This window comes from Rhinichthys klamathensis, unplaced genomic scaffold, assembly GCF_029890125.1.
Source record: "Rhinichthys klamathensis goyatoka isolate OS25496 unplaced genomic scaffold, OSU_Roscu_1.1 h1tg000029l_1, whole genome shotgun sequence".
NCBI classification, from domain to species: Eukaryota; Metazoa; Chordata; class Actinopteri; order Cypriniformes; family Leuciscidae; genus Rhinichthys; species Rhinichthys klamathensis.
In genome coordinates this window covers 3,328,229-3,349,514 of record NW_026606579.1, presented here as the reverse complement: position 1 = coordinate 3,349,514, position 21,286 = coordinate 3,328,229, and the positions used below count along the sequence as shown (strand labels likewise).

Here is a 21,286-nt window from a genome sequence, read left to right as displayed (position 1 = left end):
ATCAACTTGGATGTTTAAGTCATTTCAACTTAAATTACATTAAACAGACTTCAAAAGAGTTGAATCTTGTATAACTTAAAGTTGAAAGTTGCTTAACTTATTTTAATGAGCTAAAGCAATGTAAAAATTGCATAACCGAATGATCAATGTTTACAGGAAGGTTTAAATGTTAAAGTATTTCAATTAAAGTGCTTTGCTTTATTAATGGTATATATTAAAATTCTCTTTTTTAGTTATTTATAATAGAGCTGTTTTAATCAGAAATTTCTCATTTTAATGTTAGTTTGCATTTTATACTTATCGGTATTACTAGACCGTTTAAATTTAAACATATTAGTTTATTTAATCGATATATTCACGACGTTTAATTTTACATGATGCTACTGTCATATTTTAGGCATTTATGATATCTCTTTCTAAACGCGTTAGTTTTTGAATGTTCGCATTAATGCAACATAATTAAGATTATGATTCCCACAAATGTTGCCTAGGCAGACACCTCGGTTGGTTTTGAGACAGTCCATGATGAACTCGATTCTGTGTGTGTGTGCGCGCGCGTGCTGATGTTGCCGAGTTGAGCGCGCGTGCAGTGGGCGGTCCGCGCGTGTAAGAAAACCCCCGTGCGCGCTCTGTCCCGATCATCGCAGACCCGGGACATCCATCCGTCCGCCTACCTAGGCTACAGCCCCAGTCAGTCCCAACCCGAATCCGAACCCAGACCCAGTCCCTCACAGGCTCGTTTCATGCGCGATCTGACGAGATGCTGGAGTCCGGTGGCGGCGCGCGCGTGCTGAAGGAGGGCGCGCTGGAGAAGCGCAGTGACGGGCTGTTGCAGCTGTGGAAAAAGAAGCGCTGCGTGCTGACCGAGGACGGGCTGATGCTTCACCCACACAAACACCACCACCACCACCCCCACGACACCGGCTGCAAGGTGAAGGAGCTGCACTTCGCCAACATGAAGACCGTGGACTGCGTGGAGCGCAAGGGGAAGTACGTGTACTTCACGGTGGTGATGTCCGAGGGCCGAGAGATCGACTTCAGGTGCCCGCAGGACGAGGGCTGGAACGCGGAGATCACGCTCCAGATGGTCCAGTACAAGAACCGCCAGGCGATTCTGGCCGTGAAGTCCAGCCGGCAGAAGCAGCAGCAGCTGCTGATGGTCTCCTCGCAGAAGATGCTCCGAAACGCGCAGTAGGACGCGTGCGTGAGACCCGCGGAGCCTCTCCGGAGTGCGCGAGATCAAGGGACGCTCCCGCGTGGAAGCGCGTTGCAGGAGCGCGGAGCTCGCGGGCGTCAGTTCGGTGTCACCTTGTGCACTTGCTGGACGCGCGCGCAGACGCTCTTCATGCATTGAAAGACTGAATTATCGTCATATACCAGACGGGAATATCACCTCGGAGACTGTAGGGGGGCCGGGGCAAGTTGTCACACTGAGGTTTATTATCTAGCAGCGGTTATGCGTGTTGGTTTCAAACATCTATCTTCAATTATGATCAGTTTTGTGGATTCTGCCCTCCAAATAAGGACAGTAATATAATTGTGTTTTTTTTTTTTATCTGTAAAATCACGCTGGGATATAAGGTGAGAGGGAGCTATACAATGAAGGTAGATTTGAGATTGTATTCTCCAAAAATGCCAGGTTGGGGCAAGTTGTCACACGAGGAAATGAATTCAAATCCATGTTGGTCAATTTTTTTTTGCTCTTTGAATTGATGTTTTAGAATTATTTTATTTAGCTAAATTTAATGAAAGGTTCCCATTGTGACAACATGCCCCAATGCAGTGTATTTTCTTTTTGGAGGCTGTAACGGTGTAAATGTTCACATGATTTCTGAAGCAAATACTTAAAAGTCTGTATTTATACAGAAACTGCCTGAAAATACCCTGAGTGAAAGGTGTGACAACAAACCCTGGTCTCTCTCATATGTTTATGGGTTATAAATGTGAAATGCCTTTAGTGCATCACCGTTCATCTGTCTTGAACAGAAGTGCCATCATCACTTTCCACTACAGCGCGGTTTCATTTGTCAGTCTTGTGCGGCTCTGGACGTGTGATCAATATCTTCCAGGAGACCCGAGAGGCCAATTTGTCACGGTCCAGATCGCAGTCTGCATGTGTGTGTGCAGGGATTTTAAAGAGACCACCTGAGTGTCACACATCCAGTGGCAAACTGCAGACTCCTGAAACCCAGTGATCCTCTCAGATCCACCAGTAGAGATGCTCTCAGCGTTTGAAATCACTTCTGCATTTGATTATATAGCCTATTTATTTGTACATATATTTTGTAACTGGTCATTTGCATATCTGAATGTTGGGTTATGTCTCTTAAGTTACAGATGCATTTCAGAATCTCAGAATAAGCTTTTTGATTACTTTTTTTTAATTCATGTAACTGGTTTGGATGGAAGATTCACATTTGACCAATGCTGGTTTTGAAGATACATTATTGGTTCGCTTTGTTGTTTTTCAAACCAAAGAATGTACTTCATTTTATTGGGTGGATCATCCCAGATAGCAATGAGTCGGCGGACCACCGTCGGTTCTCCGGCGGCAGTAGGAGCGTCAGAATGGCGACATCGCAAACACGTTGGACGGCGCACCGCCGGCGGCAGCCGCTTTTTAAAAGCGGCAGCCGCCTTCCTACCGCCTTCGTTAAGCGGCCGGCCCGCGGGCCAACCGCCGTTCCGCCGCGCTTTATATTGAAGGCCGTCCTTCCGCGGCCCGCCGGAGGCAAACGCTATTTTCGAGCGCTCTGCCGCCGCTTATTCTGGCTATATATATATATATATATATTTTATTTATAGCATGCAGTTTATCAAGAATAATGATTGCTCAAACCAGACAAATTTACAATTGGCATTTTTATTCCACGTTTCAAAGTACAGTAACTGTCATTTAAACAAGATGTTTCAGATCACTGAAACATAACAGAAAAATAAATAAATCAATATACTAACATGCAGGTTTCCAATTCAATTTTGGATTCAAAAGGCTGCAATTACAACACTTACAATAAGTTTTCATATAAAAAGGACAGCTCTAGGGTAACAAATTACCAGTAAACATTATGACAAGTAAAGAGGATATTTGATACCAAATAATGTGCAAGATACCAAATAAATAAAAGTATAACTACATTTACAAGCCATTTCTAACAATATGATAAGTGGTAGTAATTTATAGTAAAGCTCTGGAGTAGAATAGGCCATTATAACGGCAATGCTGACCTGTGGCACAAGGATTTACAAGCTTTATTTGAAAAAGAAAAAAAGAAAGTAATTTCCACAGTGAGTGAGTGTAGTCTGACACTTCTGACTTCTTTAGGGGTCTTGATTCTACTGACTGCAAGATAAAGAAAGGATTCCAGTTGTCAGTGATTCTGGGGTGTCAGTAGTCAGTCTAGTTTTAAGTGGTCGGCTGTGGGTCCCTCTCAGCTGTGCGGCGCCTTTTTCTGCCTTCACGGTCAGATGCTCCTTTCAGGTAACGCGTAACGTTAACCTGGACCGCCTCATCAGTGCATCCTGGGTTGCCGGGTCCTTCCGGATGGCTAATATAGAAAATACAGATCTGTCATTTAATTTGAATTGCATGAGGACAATAGGACATACACATCTAATTAAATCAAAAAAAAAAAAATCCAACTTACTTTGAACAATGGTCTTCAGGAACATGTCTCTAAAACATGCTTTATCCCCTACACCAAGCTGAAAATCCAAAAAAGTGTTACAAATTACATTTCTCTGAAGCTTCTCATAAATAAATAAAAAATGTGAAAGGCTAAGGATTCAGACTGTAATATATGCAGTATACAATCTTAAATTTTACTTTATATCTAGGTCTACTACATGTACAGGTAGCCCCAGTGGGAATTAAACCGACAACCACAGGTGCTGTTTGCAAGTTGTACCTAATTGCTCAGTGCAAGCAAACGTCTTCAACATTGTTTGTTGAACTTGCTTCACCTGCTCTTGAAGTAAGATTTTACAATTCGTATTTTTATATGTAATATTGTAGTGTTTATTATAAATGATTTATCTGTGCACTTCATTATTCTTTTAAAATTCATGTAGCCTTATAATCTTTAATCAAATACGTTACCCTTCCCTCCCCCCTCGAAACGACTTCTCTTCCGGTCATGTGCTATGGCGCGAGGGCGTGGCAACTCCCCTCAAACCGTGCTATGAGCAGAGATGGAGAAGAGGAGCGCTAGAGTAAAACCCTGCCCTCCGTTCAATATACCGTTTCATTTTTAAATACGTCACAACACTGGAGAAAAGTCGTTTGTAACTTCCGGTTCATGCCGACTTCAAATAGAAGCAATAGTTTCCAAGACAAAAAAACTTCACAAATAACATCACTTACTTGTACTCAAACTCTTGGCTCTGTGAAGTGGAGTCTGGATTACTGGGGAGAAACCTGGTTGCGAGAAAGAGGAAACAGAAATTTGAAAATCTAACAAATGGTATAGTTTAGTGGCAGGATCACAAATCCAGCATAACAGCAATAGATTTTACATACCAGTTCAGCATTTTCCTGGTTTTCTGGAATCGATGCATCTTTCTAGAGTTTTTTTTCTTGAGACTTCCAAGATTCTAGAGTAGGGAATAATGAATGAAAGAGTCAGTTATCCACAATAAACAGAAAATAAATTACACAGATGAAATACAGGAAAATCAAATACACAAGTCAGACCCATTTACCTGCTCCCTTCATGAACTTAAAATGATGTTTCTCCCAGGTGCTGTGTGGAGGTGTGCAGAGGATGGCTAAATTGTTGCCTTCGTCTTTTTGCTGAGGTTAAATGGGGGCCAATGGCACATGCTCTCGCTGAGCCACTCTTGCGGAACCACTGCAAATGGCAGATCCTCCTCGTTGATAAACTGAACAATGTGAACCATCTAAAATAGAAGAACATTTTGCATAAATTATACTTTTTGATTAATTTCCAGGCAAAATCAATAACATTAAAATGCTCACCCCTTCAAAAAACGAGTCATTTTCACAAGTGGATCAACAGAAAACCATGTTCAGACAAACACAATCATATACATATACACACATATATACATATACACACATATATACATATATATATATATATACACACACACATAGTTATTTTTGTAAGAAAACACCAAAAGTTAAACTTTCTAGATGTAAAGCTTTCTTTCTAGATGTAAAGCTTTGGCGATCTACTGTAGCTAGATACATTTCAACATGTCGAACATGCTTGAATTCAGTGAGTAAAAAAGGCGAAGCAGCATGTGTTAGCTAACACTGTAAGTTAATCTAGACTAGCAGCATGGTTGTCGAATCAAACAAAACATCATTATGTTTAGTTAGAAAACAACACAAGTTATACTGATCAGTCTTTCTTGTTGTAAAGATTTTGCTAACGTTACCATTCCCACGTGGGCGGGAGAATTGTCCTTCAGGATTTGGTTACGTAAGTTAGTTAATTATTCGACTGACCAATACTATCTTAAACCACATACTGTAGTACTCACACTTGCATAAACATACGTAAATATAGTTAAAAGAAGAAAAGAAAAAACTAACGCCAGGAAGAAACTAAGTAACGTTAGCCTAACTAACGTTAGCTATGTCAGAAACATGACGAAAACTTTGTAAACAAGGCTAACTTACTAGCTTGACTAGTAAGGCAAGAACATATTTGAAAAAGCTGAACTAAAAATGTAAAAAATGAACATAATATTGCGTTACACAAAAAGGAAAAATGTACTTACTTTAAAGATCGTAGTCAATGACTAGATAGGATATCCTCTCCAAATACTGAAATCGTGTGACGAGTGGCCACTGTTGTGTTGGTAAATCTGCTTCCGTTTTTTAGGTACTGCCCCTCTCGGCCGGTGGAGGTACTTCTCTGTTTGTGCTTTAATACTTTCTTAAACATTTGTACAGATTGCAAAACTCGCAATTGCAAATTAATCCCTTACCTGTAAAAGGTTAAATAAAAATAAAAAAATCGAGCTTGTAAAAAAATGAAAGACATAAACGAAATTTCCTGGGGTGACAGAGAGACAAAATATTTCTAAATATTTCACTTTATCTTTCAGGTCAAAACAGGGATTTTCATGTTTATTATAAATATTACCATGGTTGCAAATTAATAAAAAAAATCTAAAGCATACCCAAGCTTTTGGCCAAGTTGCAGATGTCTTTCACTGTTCACTGATTTCAGGCATTGGTGAAAAGTCTAACTTCATCCATTTATTCTGCTAAATTGTTCATACCATGAATGAAATATTTATTTTAAAACCTAATCAGAATCAGAAAGATATTTATTGCCAAGTAAGTTTTACAAAAGGAATTCTTTTTGGACTATTTGTGCATCTCAATTGTGCATAAATCAAAGAAATGTAAAGAATTGTCACCTTAAGTGAATAAAATAATTCTATATATTTTACATAGGCCTATCACTGAATCGCTTCAGAGTTTCAACGTAATTTAAATGTATTTTCCTAAACCTTATCATGGAATCAGACTGAGTCAAATCTGTTATAAACCCTAATGACTTTGGAGCAACAACAATAACAAAATTTGATATAATTCACATAATAATTATAATCGCTTTAAATGTGAAAGTTAAAATGCTGTCAGTTCCACTCATGCCAATGACATGGCTGGTCGATTTCAATGCGGCTTGCCGCCAGCCGGCCGCGGTTCATTTAGACGGCGGCAACCGCCAGAGAGAATGAAGTCGGCGGCCCGGCGGCTGTTCGCCGGCGGCATCTCGCAAGAAATGGGAGTGACGTATTCGGCGGCAAACGTTTCATCTCCGCCAGCGGGGCGCACCTATAGCCGACAGTTTGGGGCCGGCGGCAAAAAGAAGCCGTGCCGATATTTTTTGCTATCTGGGATGTTGACATGACGTAACTCATACTACTCTGTTAAGGTTCATTCATTTGAATTATGAACGTGGACTGTGTCATTGACTTCGGTCCGTGTGTTAGACGCCATATTTGATGCAGTGATTGATGTGCAGTTTTCCATTTTGGAAAAACACTGGGAAAAGTCTCAAATGTCTTCTCTTCATTCCCGCCGAACTAAACGTGGCCTCTATCCTGACTGAGGATGTTGATCTGTGTATCCCGATCAATAGTGCATTACATAAAACGTCTCAGTTGAATGCACAGCGACAGAACTGAACTGGATATTGTTGATTCATCAGATGATCTGCTGTCGAGTCCTGCATGACAATGACATTTTCTGGTGGAACGGCGTTGTTCCTTAAGCTGATGTGAATGCCACTTTCATACCTTTGAAATATACATTCCATTTCAAATGAATGTTGCATCTTTGTCTTTGCTTAGTGCTGTGATTTTGGGGGGATTTCGCGGTACAGAAAGAACAAATGGCAATGCACACGGTTCGGCCAGAAACATTACGCACGTGCAAATGTCAACACAACAAAGCTAACTTAAACGAGGTTCCCAGCAAGCGTTTAAAAGACGTCTAATAGCTGTCCAAACAGAAACAGCCCAGGCTAAATTTGGGCTGTCAGTGAAAATTTAATAGACGTCTAACCATATTCTAAGAATAGAGTCATCAATTAGATAAAGAAATGAAATGAGTGAAGAAATTAAACCAAACACCTTGTATTTACTTTGCTTACATGATGGAATATCATACATCTCGCAAGTTATTACGGCAAAATGGCATGTAACCAAATTCAAGGTTATTTTGGCTAGAAGTGTGTTACTCATAGCTGGACTATATTTGGGGTCTATAGTTAACGGAGAAATGACGGCTATTGCTGGGTTGCTTCTTCAAACTCTTGCTCTGCCTCGACCTAAAAATGAGTCGTAGAAGAAGATGCTGAGAACGCTACTCATATTTGCATTGCATTATGAATTGCATCCATTGCACAGCGTTTGCAATCACACGCTCATGTTTCAGGTCGTATGGTTCCCGCTTCCAGTGCGTCTCGTGTCTCCTGCCGTCAAATCACTCGTCTGTCTCCCTGAGCTATAAGTGGAAGCCGTTTCCTTGAATAATATTTCACTGTCAGAGCTGTCAGTAAGACGAAGTGTTGGCCACGCATCTACGCCTCCGAACGCACCCGGAGAAGCCGTCCAACTTAATTAAAACCCGAACGCTAAATCAGAACGAGCACTCGATGCAGGACCACCGTGTGTGTGTGTGTTATTGGATACACATGACCTTTGTAGACGAGGAGGACGGCTTCATTACATCACTACTGTACTTCAGTGTCATGTCATAGGTCCTGTGTGGATTTGATCAGCAAGTGTGGGTGGAAAGATGCATGTGTGTGTGTGTGTGTTTCACTGCATGGCTGAGATTCTTCTTTCAAAGGCCTCGCAGGGCATTATGGGTGAGAGTGTGTAAAAATGGCAGACTGCCTCATTCTCTGCCCAATGCGCACACACCCCGATTATCTATTTTTACGCCTGTACACCTCTGTAATCTGAGATGTGTTTCAGGAATGTCTCTCTTATAGATGCTGATCTCACGTGTTTACGAACCACATCCGTTTGTCACAGTACTCACAATAAATGGCATTTATTGCACCGTGCGGCTTTCAAATGGAAACAGGCCTGTTACAAAAATTGCATTTCTGGACCACAAACCAGGTTATTGTTTGTTTCTTTGCATTTACACATCCTCTTGAATACGTTTTTATCCACAATCAGTTCCTAAAATGATCAAACATCCATAAACTGCTGGAACCACGTTAGATTGTGACATCATTGCACCAGAAATCATAGGCTCATTACTGAAGTTTGTAGTTCGGCTGGAGCTTCAGCAGTGTTTCTGCTACAAAATCATTGTGATTTTCTAAATGCCAGTTAATCGGTGTAATCATTTACTCCTTCCGGCAGTCGTGTGGAATTAAATGAAAGCTAATTATCATAGCAGAAGGTGTGGATGGAGAGATGTGCTGAAAACAAGCCAGTGACGGAGCCGGAGGGCGACAGTGAAACTTCAGAATGTGTTTCAAATGCTTTATTTATGTGTGTCATTTTTTCTTTTCTTTTGTATGACATTAGCTCTGTTCCAGAACCACGTGAACTGTCTTGCTGTCCAGGTATCTTCTAAGGTAGCATCTACTGAAACCTTGTGCTCCTTATTCGAAGCACAGCAAAGCAACTCTCAAACGATTCACGGATTCAGAGTCTGATGAATCAATTTCAGTATGTAAGCTACATTATACACTTTAAGTATATGAAGCATAAAATCATAAAGCATAAACTAGTAAACATGAAGACACATATGAGACATATATTGGTTAAAAGTGCATTTCTTTTTTTATTTTTATTAATATTGTTCAGTTTTGGAAATAAAACAGGCAGTTTGGAACAGTTATAATTTGCATTTAGTCTCAGATAGCTACTTGGGGCAAACTGTTACAATCCCTTGTGAATGTCAGCTGATGATAATGATTGTCATATTAACCAAGTGAAACCCCCAGCTAGCTAGTTAGATATTTGCTATTAAAAGGATATTTGTTATTAACTTCATGGCCGTTGAAAGCGCTGACAAAGACACATCGGGTATGTTGTCTTCCAGTCAGCTGCCTGTCAGATGATGAACAAAGTTAATAAATATAGTGTCTGGTAGGCTATTTTAAAAGCTGATAAAAAGATTTGACTAAGAGGGAGAAATGTACGTTTCTTTAAATCATAAGCAGAACGTTTAACAAATGTGATGAATAGGCTATATGTTCATGACTTTAATTTTCTTTGATTAAATATCATTTTATGGAAATTAAACATTTTTGGAAAATAGATTTGTTGGGAAGAGAAGTAAATGAAGTCGGTCACATTGGCTGCTTTAGGTGCAAAACTAATATAAAGTAAACAACCTTAATATGTGCTAGTTATTTGATTCCGTTTGAAGGGCCATAGAGTAGAAATGACGTCACTGGCACTGCATGTGACGTGAAAATAACCGATAAATAAAAAACAAAACAAAAACAAAAAAACCCCCGATAAATTAATAATTTTAACCGGTTCATTGAGTAGAATTGTTTGAAGAAACCGGTTCGCGGAAATTAATCACATTTTCAATAATCGAATCATTACAGGTTGAAGTGAATCGGACTCGATTCGACTGAATGAACCGTTTAAAAATAAACGAGGTCAAACGCTTTTTTGGTAACTAGCAGCTAGCGTTAATCGCATTAGCCGTGAATATGACCTGGCTGTAACCAGTCGTGGCAGTGACTAATCTAAATATCAAAGATGTTGACGCAACATTTCGGTTGAATAGGGAGTGTGTAGTAGTGTATCCATCAACTGCAGAGTAAGTTAGGCTACAATCAAAAAAACAAAAACGGAATCTCTCGTGGACGTCAGTATCTATAACCGTCACTTGACACACGGCGTCTGCACGTCCCCGTCTAACGTTATGTAAGTTACCAAAAACAAGCAACAAACACACACTCATGTTCATTTTAGTAATTACAGCAATCAAGATGCGGTTGTGAGTTTTGAATAATAACCGACTGTATATAACCGTATTAAATAAATGCCCAAATGCTGCTGTGTGAACCAACCTGTCTTCAGACTTCAGTTCGTGAAAACAAACAAAACATTGAAGCTAGTATTTTTGTTAATGCACTTTTATATTAATGGTAAAGTAATATTACCATTAAACTGTCTTAATGTTCCTTTAAAGGGCTAGTTCACCCAAATACTTCCCTAATTTTTCCGTTGTTGAAGTCAGTTGACTCATTAATGAGGCCCGTTTGGTTGCCCATATTCTTAAAAATATCTTCTTTTGTGTAGTTCAGCATAAGAAAGAAATTCATACAGGTTTGGAACAACTTGAGGATGAGTAAATTATGACAGAATTGTCATTTTTTTAGTGAACTATCCCTTTAAGAACATTCCTTTAATGTAATATTTCAGATGTGTTATCAAAATACTTATGTGATATTTTCAGAAGTACTATGAAATATTCTAGCTGAACAGTTGAACAGCTAACTTTAAATCTCCTGTCATAACACTTGACTTTGGCCCTTGTGTCTGCTATGGGTGAGTGATCTCTGGAACAGAGGGCCCTTTCTCTCTCTCTCTCTCTCTCTCTCTCTCTCTCTCTCTCTCTCTCTCTCTCTCTCTCTCTCTCTCTCTCTCTCTCTCTCTCTCTCTCTCTCTCTCTCTCTCTCTCTCTCTCTCTCTCTCCCCTCCAGCATGCACCTGTTCCCGTTCAGCCTGAAGCCAGTCACACCAGTCTTCATTAGCACAGCTGCTGCCGCCCCTCAGTCCACAGACAGGAAGTCAGATTAGATACAGAATGTCACCTTGCCCATATCAAGCGCTGGCGACCAGAATAAGACACATGATCATGCTGGTGATTTACAACAGTGAGTGAGCAAACACTGGAGAAAATGCTGTCTTATCTAGAAGTAAACACAGACTTCACTCAGAGGAATATGCCTCTATTAACACTTTACTTGAGGCCTTTATGTATAATGCATAAATAATTGTAAAAATGCATTATATTAGCAGATTCTGAACATGTTGTTTGTCATGTTTTTAAATGCTTTAGATTTTATGTGTAACAACAATGAATAGTAGTAGCACTTTACATTTGTTAATATTAGTTAACTACACAGTTAACAACGCATTAATTAATCTTAGTTCATCTTAATCTCAACATTTACTAATGCATTTTAAGATCAAAAGTTCTATTAACATTAGATAATGCACTGTGAACTAATATGAGCATTTTTAAACTATCATTAACAAAGGTTTATATGCTGTAAGATATGGTGAATGTATTAGCTAATGAGACCTTTTTGTAAAGTGCTATCATAAAGTCATACTTTGTATTATAAGATGATTAAATCTTTTATAATGCATAAAGGCTTCAAGTAAAGTGTTATCAAAATGTTGTAAGTAGATGAAAGTAGGAAACAGTTTTGGACACTTTTAGGGAAATTAATCCAAGGCCAAAATCCATTGTTTAAAAGTTGCTCTTTCGTATTTCTGGAGAATTAATTGGAATTTATTTCATTTGAGTATCAACTGACAAATGTTGTTGACATGGAGCTGTAAAATGAACGTGGGTTGCATCTCAGATCAATTGAAGAGAAATGCTCTTGACTTTTAGTTGAAGACACAGTTTGAGCCATTGTTGAGATCTCCAGAGGAGACACGTGTGATTACTGGGATCATTTTCTCCGGAGAATCAGTTTGTTCAGTATTGCTCTCTCGGAGAAACCACTGAGGACAATGTCATGTTTCATGTTTTCTACATGTTCAAAATTCAAAGCACTTGATTTGCTTGCTCAGAGTTTGGTGAATGTGTTCAGTAAAAGTCTCAAGGATTTGTTGTTGACTTTAGTTGTGCGTTTGTCAGCAGAAGTGAGTTTAAGTGCTTCCTTGTGTGCGTTTAGTATCAGTGTTTTCACACACCCACACAGCCCAGGTGTTGCTTACTTCACGAGTCCGTCGTATTTCACAGCAAACCGCTCAAGGTCACTGATAAGACGGCGCCTGAGAGGAACACGGACAAGGATCTGTAGCCGAAGAAAATCAACTGTGTCTCTTCCCAAATGATACATGCACAAAAATCCCGAATGATTTTCTCATCTGTCCGTTTTTTAGACTGAAATAACTAACTAAGCACATTATTAGACGGACGGACAGACTATCAAAAGCTGATTCACATCCGACAGTTTCAGCTCTGAAATGAGGCGAGAGCGCTTGACATTTCGGAATATTACTCATGTTCAGCTTCTCTCGGCCTATAAGGTTTCTTGGTAATGAAATAACTCCCAAACATACCCATTCAAATTATCTTTTGACATTTAAATCAGTGGAGGTTTCCCCTCAGTACCGCCCAACTGATTTGAATAACAGACCAAGGAAAACCTGCCAGACGGCTGTCCTGTACGTTAGTGTGCGTTAAAGTGGAATATCAATATCCTAAAGATAGTTTTGCATGCACAACAGGGTTCCCACACTCATGCTTTTCTCGGTTAGTGATTTAAGTAAAGGCTGTTGTTTAGCAAGTGGCTGTTTGCTTTTGATGGCAGCAACCGCAATATAATAAAAGAGACTAAGGAATGGTCAATAAATAATTGCACTTATTAATAATAATAATCACAAGTGCTGTTTGTGCATAGCGTTGCAAAGTTGTTTATATCGTGCTTTATATAATACAAAAATAATCTGGAAAAATTCTTAATGTTGCAAAATTCATTAATTATGAATCAACTTCAATTCAATAGTATCGTTATTCATTTCAATAATAGTGTCAATGTTGTAAAGTTTATCAATTAGCTACTCAAAAAAAGTAGAATTTACTGTGAAACAGTTTTCACTCAGAAATTGGTCTTAAATTTCACAAATAATTACAAAGAAACACATTTTGAAATTTTGACTGAAATAGTCTGTTTTACAACTTTGAAAAAGCAGTGAAACAAATTAGTGAAAAGTCATGAAACAAATTTGATTCACTCTACAGAAGATAATTGTGTTGTTATTCAGCTCAATTTAGTTTAATGTTGATTCAATTCAGTTCAGTGACAATGTTGCAAAGTTCATCAAATATGAAACAAATTCAATTTCAGCTATAAAGCAGCTCCACAGAAGACAATAGTGTCGATATTCAGTTGTTCTGAGCGGTTTTAGTGTGTCAATATGTGGGTTGTTGCGTGGTTTCTTACTGGCCCAAGTCTATGGAAATACTAACCATGTCAAAAATGCATGAATGAAGCACATTTTGATAGTGTTTCTCAAGGAATGAGTGCGATTTCTTAGATGTGTGGAGATCAGTGGTTTTGTGAGTCAGTTGGGAGATGAGCGGTTGTTTATACAGGAGTCTAGGGGTGTGTGACCGCAACGGGACGGTCCCACCCTTTCCTCCCACTCATAACCTCCACCTCTCAAGAACAACGAATGCTGGCTGTGATAATTGTTCTTTCATTGCTTTGTATCTCTCAGCCCTTAGAGGATAGATACTGTATTTTCACCTCTGTGTTCGAAAAGCAGCATCCTTTACAATGCAAAAAATGAGTTTTAAAGTCGCCCTTTTGGACTTGCTTTCTAGTAAAAATATTTTAAAAAATCTTAAAACAACAAAATTATGTGAGAAGCAACATTGGATAAAAAATTAAGACTTAAATATACAGTCTATAAGTGAACAATATCTTATAATCTTAAATATCGTATGGATTGTTGCTTCCCAAGTAAACTTTTTGATAATATGAATTTATTATGAACATAGATGAATGCACTGTTCCACTAGGACATTTTTATTTTTGGATGAACTATCCCTTTAAAAGTCATGTGGAACGTCTAAATTCAATCTGTGCTTACGGGGAAACATCAACAGGAATCATGTGCTTTTTGTTGAGGGTCAGATGACCTCCTCAGATCATTGAAGATAACGCTGCTCTGTCATAAGCGGATGATTGTTTTCATGCTGTGAGATCTGTGTTCAAATGAGCAGTCAGAGATGAGCAGATACGAGTGAATATACCATGGAAATGGGCATAAATCTGACTCGCTGCTCGTTCTGCAGGAGAACCGTGTTTGTTTTGAAGGTGTGAGCCGTCTGACTGTGAGGAAGTGACTCCGACTGAATGTTACGAGACTGTGGCTCTGTTCCAAACCGCAATGAGCAGCCTAACTAGTCAGCATCACTTCCAATGTAAAGACTGTTCCAGACAAAGTCAAGGTCAAGTTGTTTATGTTGCACTTCATACAGTACAGATTGTTTCAAAGCAGCTTCACGAGAATAATTAGGTTTGAACCCATTGGTCCAGCACATCCCACAACATGATCAATTGCATTGAGATGTGGGGAATTTGGAGGCCAGGGCAACATTTGAAACTCTTTATTATGTACAGTGTTTAGGTGGCACATGTTAAATTTATGTCCACATCATGGAAATGTGTTTCCCAGCAGAACATTGCCTAGAGAGTATAACAGTCTCTCCACTGGCTTGTGATCGTCCCACAGTGGATCCTGGTGAATCACTTCCCTGGGTAAACGGCACACACACACGCCCGTCCACCTGATGTAAAAGAAAACGGGAGTCATCGTAAAAGGCGACCTTCTTCCACTTCTTCAAGGTTTATGTTTAACGTTTGCGTGCCCATTGTAGGCGCTTTTGATCGTGGACAGGGGTCATCATAGGCACTCTGATTGGTCCATATATGCGGTAGAGTGCGATGCACTGTGTTTTGACACATTCCTCCCATAACCGTCATCAAAATTGTGTGACTTGTGCAACATGGATCTTCTGCTGGCCTGGACCAGACGGGATAGCCTTTGTTGTCTTTGTGCATCAAGAATCCTTGTGTCCACACTTTGGCTTCTGGGTAGATTAAATAGCATTAGGACATAAATGTGAATCCTCTACTCATGTAAATTACATTTCATGTGATTCATGAAAAGGGCCTGGGGCCTCATGTATCAACACTGCGTACGCACAAAAACACGGCGTACGTCAGCTTTCACGTTCACGGCCAGATGTACTAACAGTGAAATTAACGTAAGAATGTGCGTTCCTCCAAGTAAACTTCATCTCTGGCGTTCGTATATTTGTCGTGATTTTTGTCCGTTAGCGACTCATAGAGGCAATAAAGTGAAGTGGCAAACATTACACTACGAATTGTTCTATCGCACCACCAGCTGTCAGATATTGCTTATAATTTGTAATTGATAAATTATTTGACATATTGTCACACGAGTTTTATTAAAATATTATATTATGCAATTAAGTAAGAACATAGGCTATATAAAGCATGTCCAAATTGATACAACCCGTCTAGCAATGGCAGCGTTGGCTTAACTAGGAATAAAAAATAAACTTCATTAATTCGGTCAGTAAAGATAAAAAAAGAAAGTAATATTTTTATTCAGCAAGGACACATTGAATGTGCTTAAAAGTGAGAGTAAATGCATTTATAATGTTACAAAAGATTATAAGATTTCTATATCTGTTTGAATTAAATTTTTATTCATTAAAGAATCCTGAAAATACTATATCACGGTTTCCACAAAAATATGAAGCAGAAGCACACCTGTTTTCAACACTGATAATACTCAAAAATGTTTCTTGATCATCAAATCATCATATTAGAGTGATTTCTGAAGGATCATGTGACACTGAAGACTGGAGAAATGATGCTGAAAATCCAGCTTTGATCACAGGAATAAATTACACTGTACTATATATTGACATAGAAGACATTTTCAGTGAAATTTCGTTTCTTGCTTGCTTTAGCCATGTTCTTGCAGGTTTCTTTTGCCAAATTGGACTAATTACCATATTTAAATTAATTTAATTGGGGGAGGAGACTGGGTGGGGCGTTGTGCTCGTGCATGTGCGCTCAATTTTACATTAATTGGGATGTACAAAGAGAATATGCGTGGGATCCTTCGTACGCAGAGATTCATACATCTGCTTTTTTTTGTGTATACGCACATTTACAGCTTTGTCCGTACGCAATGTTTTAGTATGAATTCAACGCAAGTCTTTGTACATGAGGCCCCTGGTGTTGCAGTTAGCTCATATATAGGCAGTATACAGACAGGCAGCTCACTAGTGTTTGCAACAGCTGTTTAGTTCCCCATCAAATATAGTCACACTGTGAAATACAGTAAACTGGCAGTACCGCCACAACGACCCGCTGCCGGAGCAGAAACTCTCTCAGACGCACCACATGCTGCCAATCAGGGATCAAAGCGCAGGAAGTGGATTAGAAGGGCGTCCTCGTGCATGCTGGGAGATTAGAGGGCATGATGTGCCTCAGCCAAGAGCCCTTAAAAACTTCAACACTTCCAGCTGCAAACACACAGTCTCGTGCTCCTAAGGACAATTAGATCATTCAAACCAAACATCCGGTCTCCTGCTTACCGACACGCAACACTAAAAGTTACTTTCCAAACAAGTATTTTTGTCTTGGTTTACAGTAAAACATCTAAACATTGTCAAATCAAGATAGATTTACTTGAGAAGCAAAACGGCAAGATATAAAGTTCATCAAAATTAAGTGAAAAATTAAGTCCATAATTTGAACATTATGGAATTGTTACTTTTGAATGTTCTCTGAACATTCCGAAACAAGTAGCAACATTTAAAAAGATCAACGTCCAACTAAAACATTGCAAGAAATGTTTACATTTTTTAAAGCTGAATTTTTTGTGCAAGAACATTTCTTCATAACTTTGAGAGAACCTTGCCTGAACGTTTGCCAAAGTTAGTGTGGATTATGCTTAAAATAAAAAAATAAAAATTCCCTATGAATTATGTTTTTTTTTCTTGCTTTATGTATAAACTTACTTCAATTTGATTTTTTTTAGAACACTATACTTAATATACCTTAAGTGACTAATACCTTTGATTTAAGAATGTTTAGATATTTGTTCTGTGAAACAAGTCAATACTGAGTAAGAAAGGATTATTTTTTTGCAGTGTGGTTTAGACAGAGATCCACTGCGAAACAGGAAGACGACATGCATTCTCTCAATATCAGTTTGCTGGTAGAGAGAGTGTGTGTTTCTGAAGAACTGGCAGTGAAGTTCACACACACTTTCAGCACCTGCTGTCAGACGTGCTGAGCCGAGAGGAGATTTGTGGCTCTTCTCAGCACAATCTCAGGCACCATTCAGTCACAGAGAGAGAGAGAGAGAGAGAGAGAGAGAGAGAGAGAGAGAGAGAGAGAGAGAGAGAGAGAGAGAGACGCCCATCACCAGTGATAAACTCACTTCTGCTCCTCCACCTTTCACACAGTTGTTTTTCTCACTTGTTGTTGATACTCACTCACAGATAATGTGGCCACTAAATATTCAAAGGCCAGAAAACATACATGTGTCCTGTCCGACATACTTTGTGTACTTGTATGGAGTAAGTTTAGGGTCTAACACTCATTTAATTTGCTTAAACATGAATTGAATAGAATTTAATGTAAATGAAGCAGTTTGCAATATGCAATGACAAACATTTCAACAGTAGAATGCAATGTTTAGTTATAATAATAATAATAATAATAATAATTCATCACATTTATATAGCGCTTTTCTGGACACTCAAAGCGCTTCACATAGAAGGGGGAATCTTCTATAATAATAATAATTATATAATTATAATATATAATAATAATAATGTTATCTATGCATGTTCAGTTCAGCAAGTGGCATAATTATCTTGTTAACGTATTGCTTAAACTATAAGGATGGTTAAATAGAGAAATGTATTCATATTCAAAAGAAAATCCCAAAATAAGTGCAGAACTTTATTGTTACTATTTCAGGGCAATTATTTATATATTATTTCATTACAAAAAAGTATACAAATACTATATTTCTTTTAATGAAAAAAAAAAAGTAAATAATATCATTTTTATGCACATTTAATTCAGCAAATCATGTCTAGATTTTGATTCTAGGCAAAAATATCTGGTTAAATAATGATCAGCTGAGTTAAACAGGTGTTAAAATAATTTGTGAGAACTTTCAAGTCAGAAAATGAAGCTGTGTGACCAATTTTTTGGGGGTTATTCTCATGTTATGTCTTTTATTTTGAAGTTCCGTTGTGTTTTCATACTTCCACTTTTATTTTTAGGGTGTTTTGACTTTGGTTTATTTCGTTTCTAGTCCAGTTAACGAAAGTCTAGTTTCATGTCTATGTTCTAGATTCTTGTTTGAAAATAAATCTGCACTTGGGCTCAATCCTCAACAGTTTCCACAGTGTTATAGATGCATCAGTATCTCAGTACAGCGTGTGTGTGTGTGTGATATCACAGTGTTTCCTTTCACATCAACTATTGTTTCCTGTTTTTCTTTGCTTTTCTTTTTTCACTCCATCTTTTTCCTTGTACTTTTCCACAGACTGCTGTTTCTATGGAAACAAAGAGCAAGAGGCCGGCCTGGGTTTGATGGAGCTCTGTCAGACAGCGAGGGGGAGGCCGGATCGTGTGTGTGTGTGTGTGTGTGGCCCAGAGGGATCCTGAGGATTGTGCTCTATAGAAACGGTAAAACTCCAGAAGAAGCCGTGCTTCCTCGAGCCGGTTCTCCTTTAGCACCTCCATCTCGCTCACAACCTCCATCGGTGGGTTTCGGTTTCATCCAGGGGTCACAGAATCTGAGAATCTTCCAGAAAACACCTGAACCCATGTAGCAAATATATTAAATGTTTCTCCTAGACTGCTATCGGATTAAATTGAGATGTTTCTCCTGAGCAAAAAAAAAAAAAAACTCCAGAAATCACGTCTCCGTTTGAAAAGAGATCTCAGATTGTGCTCAGATCGATTAGATTATCCAAATTATCTCAAAACTCTCATCAAATTATCTGTGCTGTTCGTGGGTGAATCTCATAAAGAAATGTCCTGAAATGAAGCATGTTAATAAAGTATTTTATTTAAAAATTAAATATATATATATATATTAGTGCTGTCAAATCGAATAATCACGATTAATCACATCTAACATAAAAGTTTGTAAATATTTTCTATATGTGTATGTATGTAAACACACACACACACACACACACACACACACACACACACACACACACACACACACACACACACACACACACAGATATGTTAGATGCGATTAATCGTGATTATTCAATTTGACAGCATTAATATATATACTTATTAATAATATATATAGATACACGGTCCCCCTCATGTACACAGTATATTTTCACTGAAGGTTTTACATTAAACATTTTATATAATATTTTTTCATATTTATATTATATTAACCCTTTCCAAAACAATAAACCTTTCAATTTGATTTAATATGTTTGAAAAAATAATGTATTACATTTTTTTGCATTACAGCAATGAGAATTCTAGAGGAAAATGTGCTTAATTGTCATAAAAAAAAAATATGGTCATAAAAATTGGCTTAATTTTATTTATGCAACATGTAATTGTTTATTTCTAGCATGTGATTTTGAGGTGAAATATGACTCGTCATGCTCCTGCCAGTATGAGATTCACTCTTTATATCTGCACAATTTGTGTCAAGGAGCCTAAAGAATATTTTGTGAATCATCTGTGACTAAGTTAAATGATAAATGAGCGCTCGGAAAAGCAACATCTTAGCAATAAAATGTCCTTCTAAAATACATTATCATAGTAAGAGGGCAGATAGTGGAGGAGCCTGAAGCACACAGAGCACTAATACAAGGAACGGTCCATGAGAACTATTGTGTTAAAGGACAATAATTATGTTACAGAAACATCCATTTATCATCCACTTCCTCTTCAGCGTTAATAGACTGGAGTATCTGTTAGCCTGAGGCACGTGTACCACATGTTTTCTGTGTTTAAATGACATTCAGCCCACAGCTGCTGTGCGATGGATCAGCTGGATTGTAAACTAAACGGCAGATATCAGAAGTTTCATCGTCACACACTCTTGTTAACTTTGGCTCAGTTTTATACATAGTCCCACTGCTCTAATAGATCAGCAAACATGAAGCAAAGATGCACGTTAACATTCATTTATTTGATTTATAGAACATTTGCTCTCTCTAAACAAGCAGACTTTGAGATGTCAGTCAAAATTTCTTAGGTGATAATGCTGGAACAGTAGTTTTTGATGAATTTTTTAAGTGCTTTTGTAAAGCTTTGAGGATTTATGAAAGCATTTGATGATGAGAACATGTCATTTCTTTGTTCATTTGTCTTGCAAACGCTCAGACAACTCACTTTATTAGACAATAAAAGTAATTTGTCGCACGTTTTCTGGAAGTGAAGAGACAATCAGAGCACATAATGAGACAGTGTGACACGAGTTTCCCTTCTAAATCCCTGCATCTGATCAGAAAGCAAATTAAAGTTCTTGCATTCATTGGCTGTCTATTTTGAATGTGCGATTTGCTGTATTCTTTATTTTTGCTTCTGTTGAGTGATAAGTGAGTGTTGTTTTGCAGCTGTGTTTGAGTCTGAGAGCGAGATGAAGGAGGTAATTATCACTCGTTTGTGTGAGTTTTCTCCACAGGTGAGAGTGAGACGGAGGCGCAGTGGGAGCTTTGTCCTCCTGAGGAGCGTCTTTCACTGCTCAGAGACTGGAGGACACATGGACGCTTTATATACTGGCATCCTGTTTCTGATTCAGTGCCAGGAAAACCTTCCCAAACCACCAACTGCTGGATTTGTTTGGTTACTACTAGGTTTTTGCATTTTCTGAAGAAACAAGTGTGCCATTTGCCCATGCAAAACTCGCTGCGCTTATGCTAGCGTATTTTGTGGATGGTTGCTCTGCAGATGCTAGGGTGTCCTTGGTGGTTATTGTGTGTTTAGAGGGTTGTTGTTGTTAATGGGTG

General features: G+C 38.4%; 1 protein-coding gene and 1 long non-coding RNA gene across 2 annotated transcripts; one reads left to right on the top strand and one right to left on the bottom strand.

The window, feature by feature from the left end:
- Nucleotides 1–642: 642 nt before the first annotated feature.
- On the top strand, nt 643–1,657 carry phlda1 (pleckstrin homology-like domain, family A, member 1). The gene has a single exon (XM_056245289.1). The coding sequence runs from the start codon at nt 761–763 to the stop codon at nt 1,193–1,195; it is 435 nt and encodes a 144-aa protein (XP_056101264.1). The 5' UTR covers nt 643–760; the 3' UTR covers nt 1,196–1,657.
- Nucleotides 1,658–3,058: 1,401 nt separating this feature from the next.
- On the bottom strand, nt 3,059–4,881 carry LOC130080127 (uncharacterized). Its single transcript, XR_008806657.1, has 5 exons — nt 4,702–4,881; nt 4,520–4,593; nt 4,364–4,417; nt 3,648–3,705; nt 3,059–3,548 (listed from the first exon to the last, which is right to left on the bottom strand). It is a non-coding gene; the product is annotated as an uncharacterized LOC130080127 (long non-coding RNA).
- Nucleotides 4,882–21,286: the final 16,405 nt, after the last annotated feature.

Excerpts from the sequence above, each read along its gene's own strand:
- phlda1 (XM_056245289.1), top strand. The coding sequence starts at position 761 with ATGCTGGAGTCCGGTGGCGGCGCGCGCGTGCTGAAGGAGGGCGCGCTG.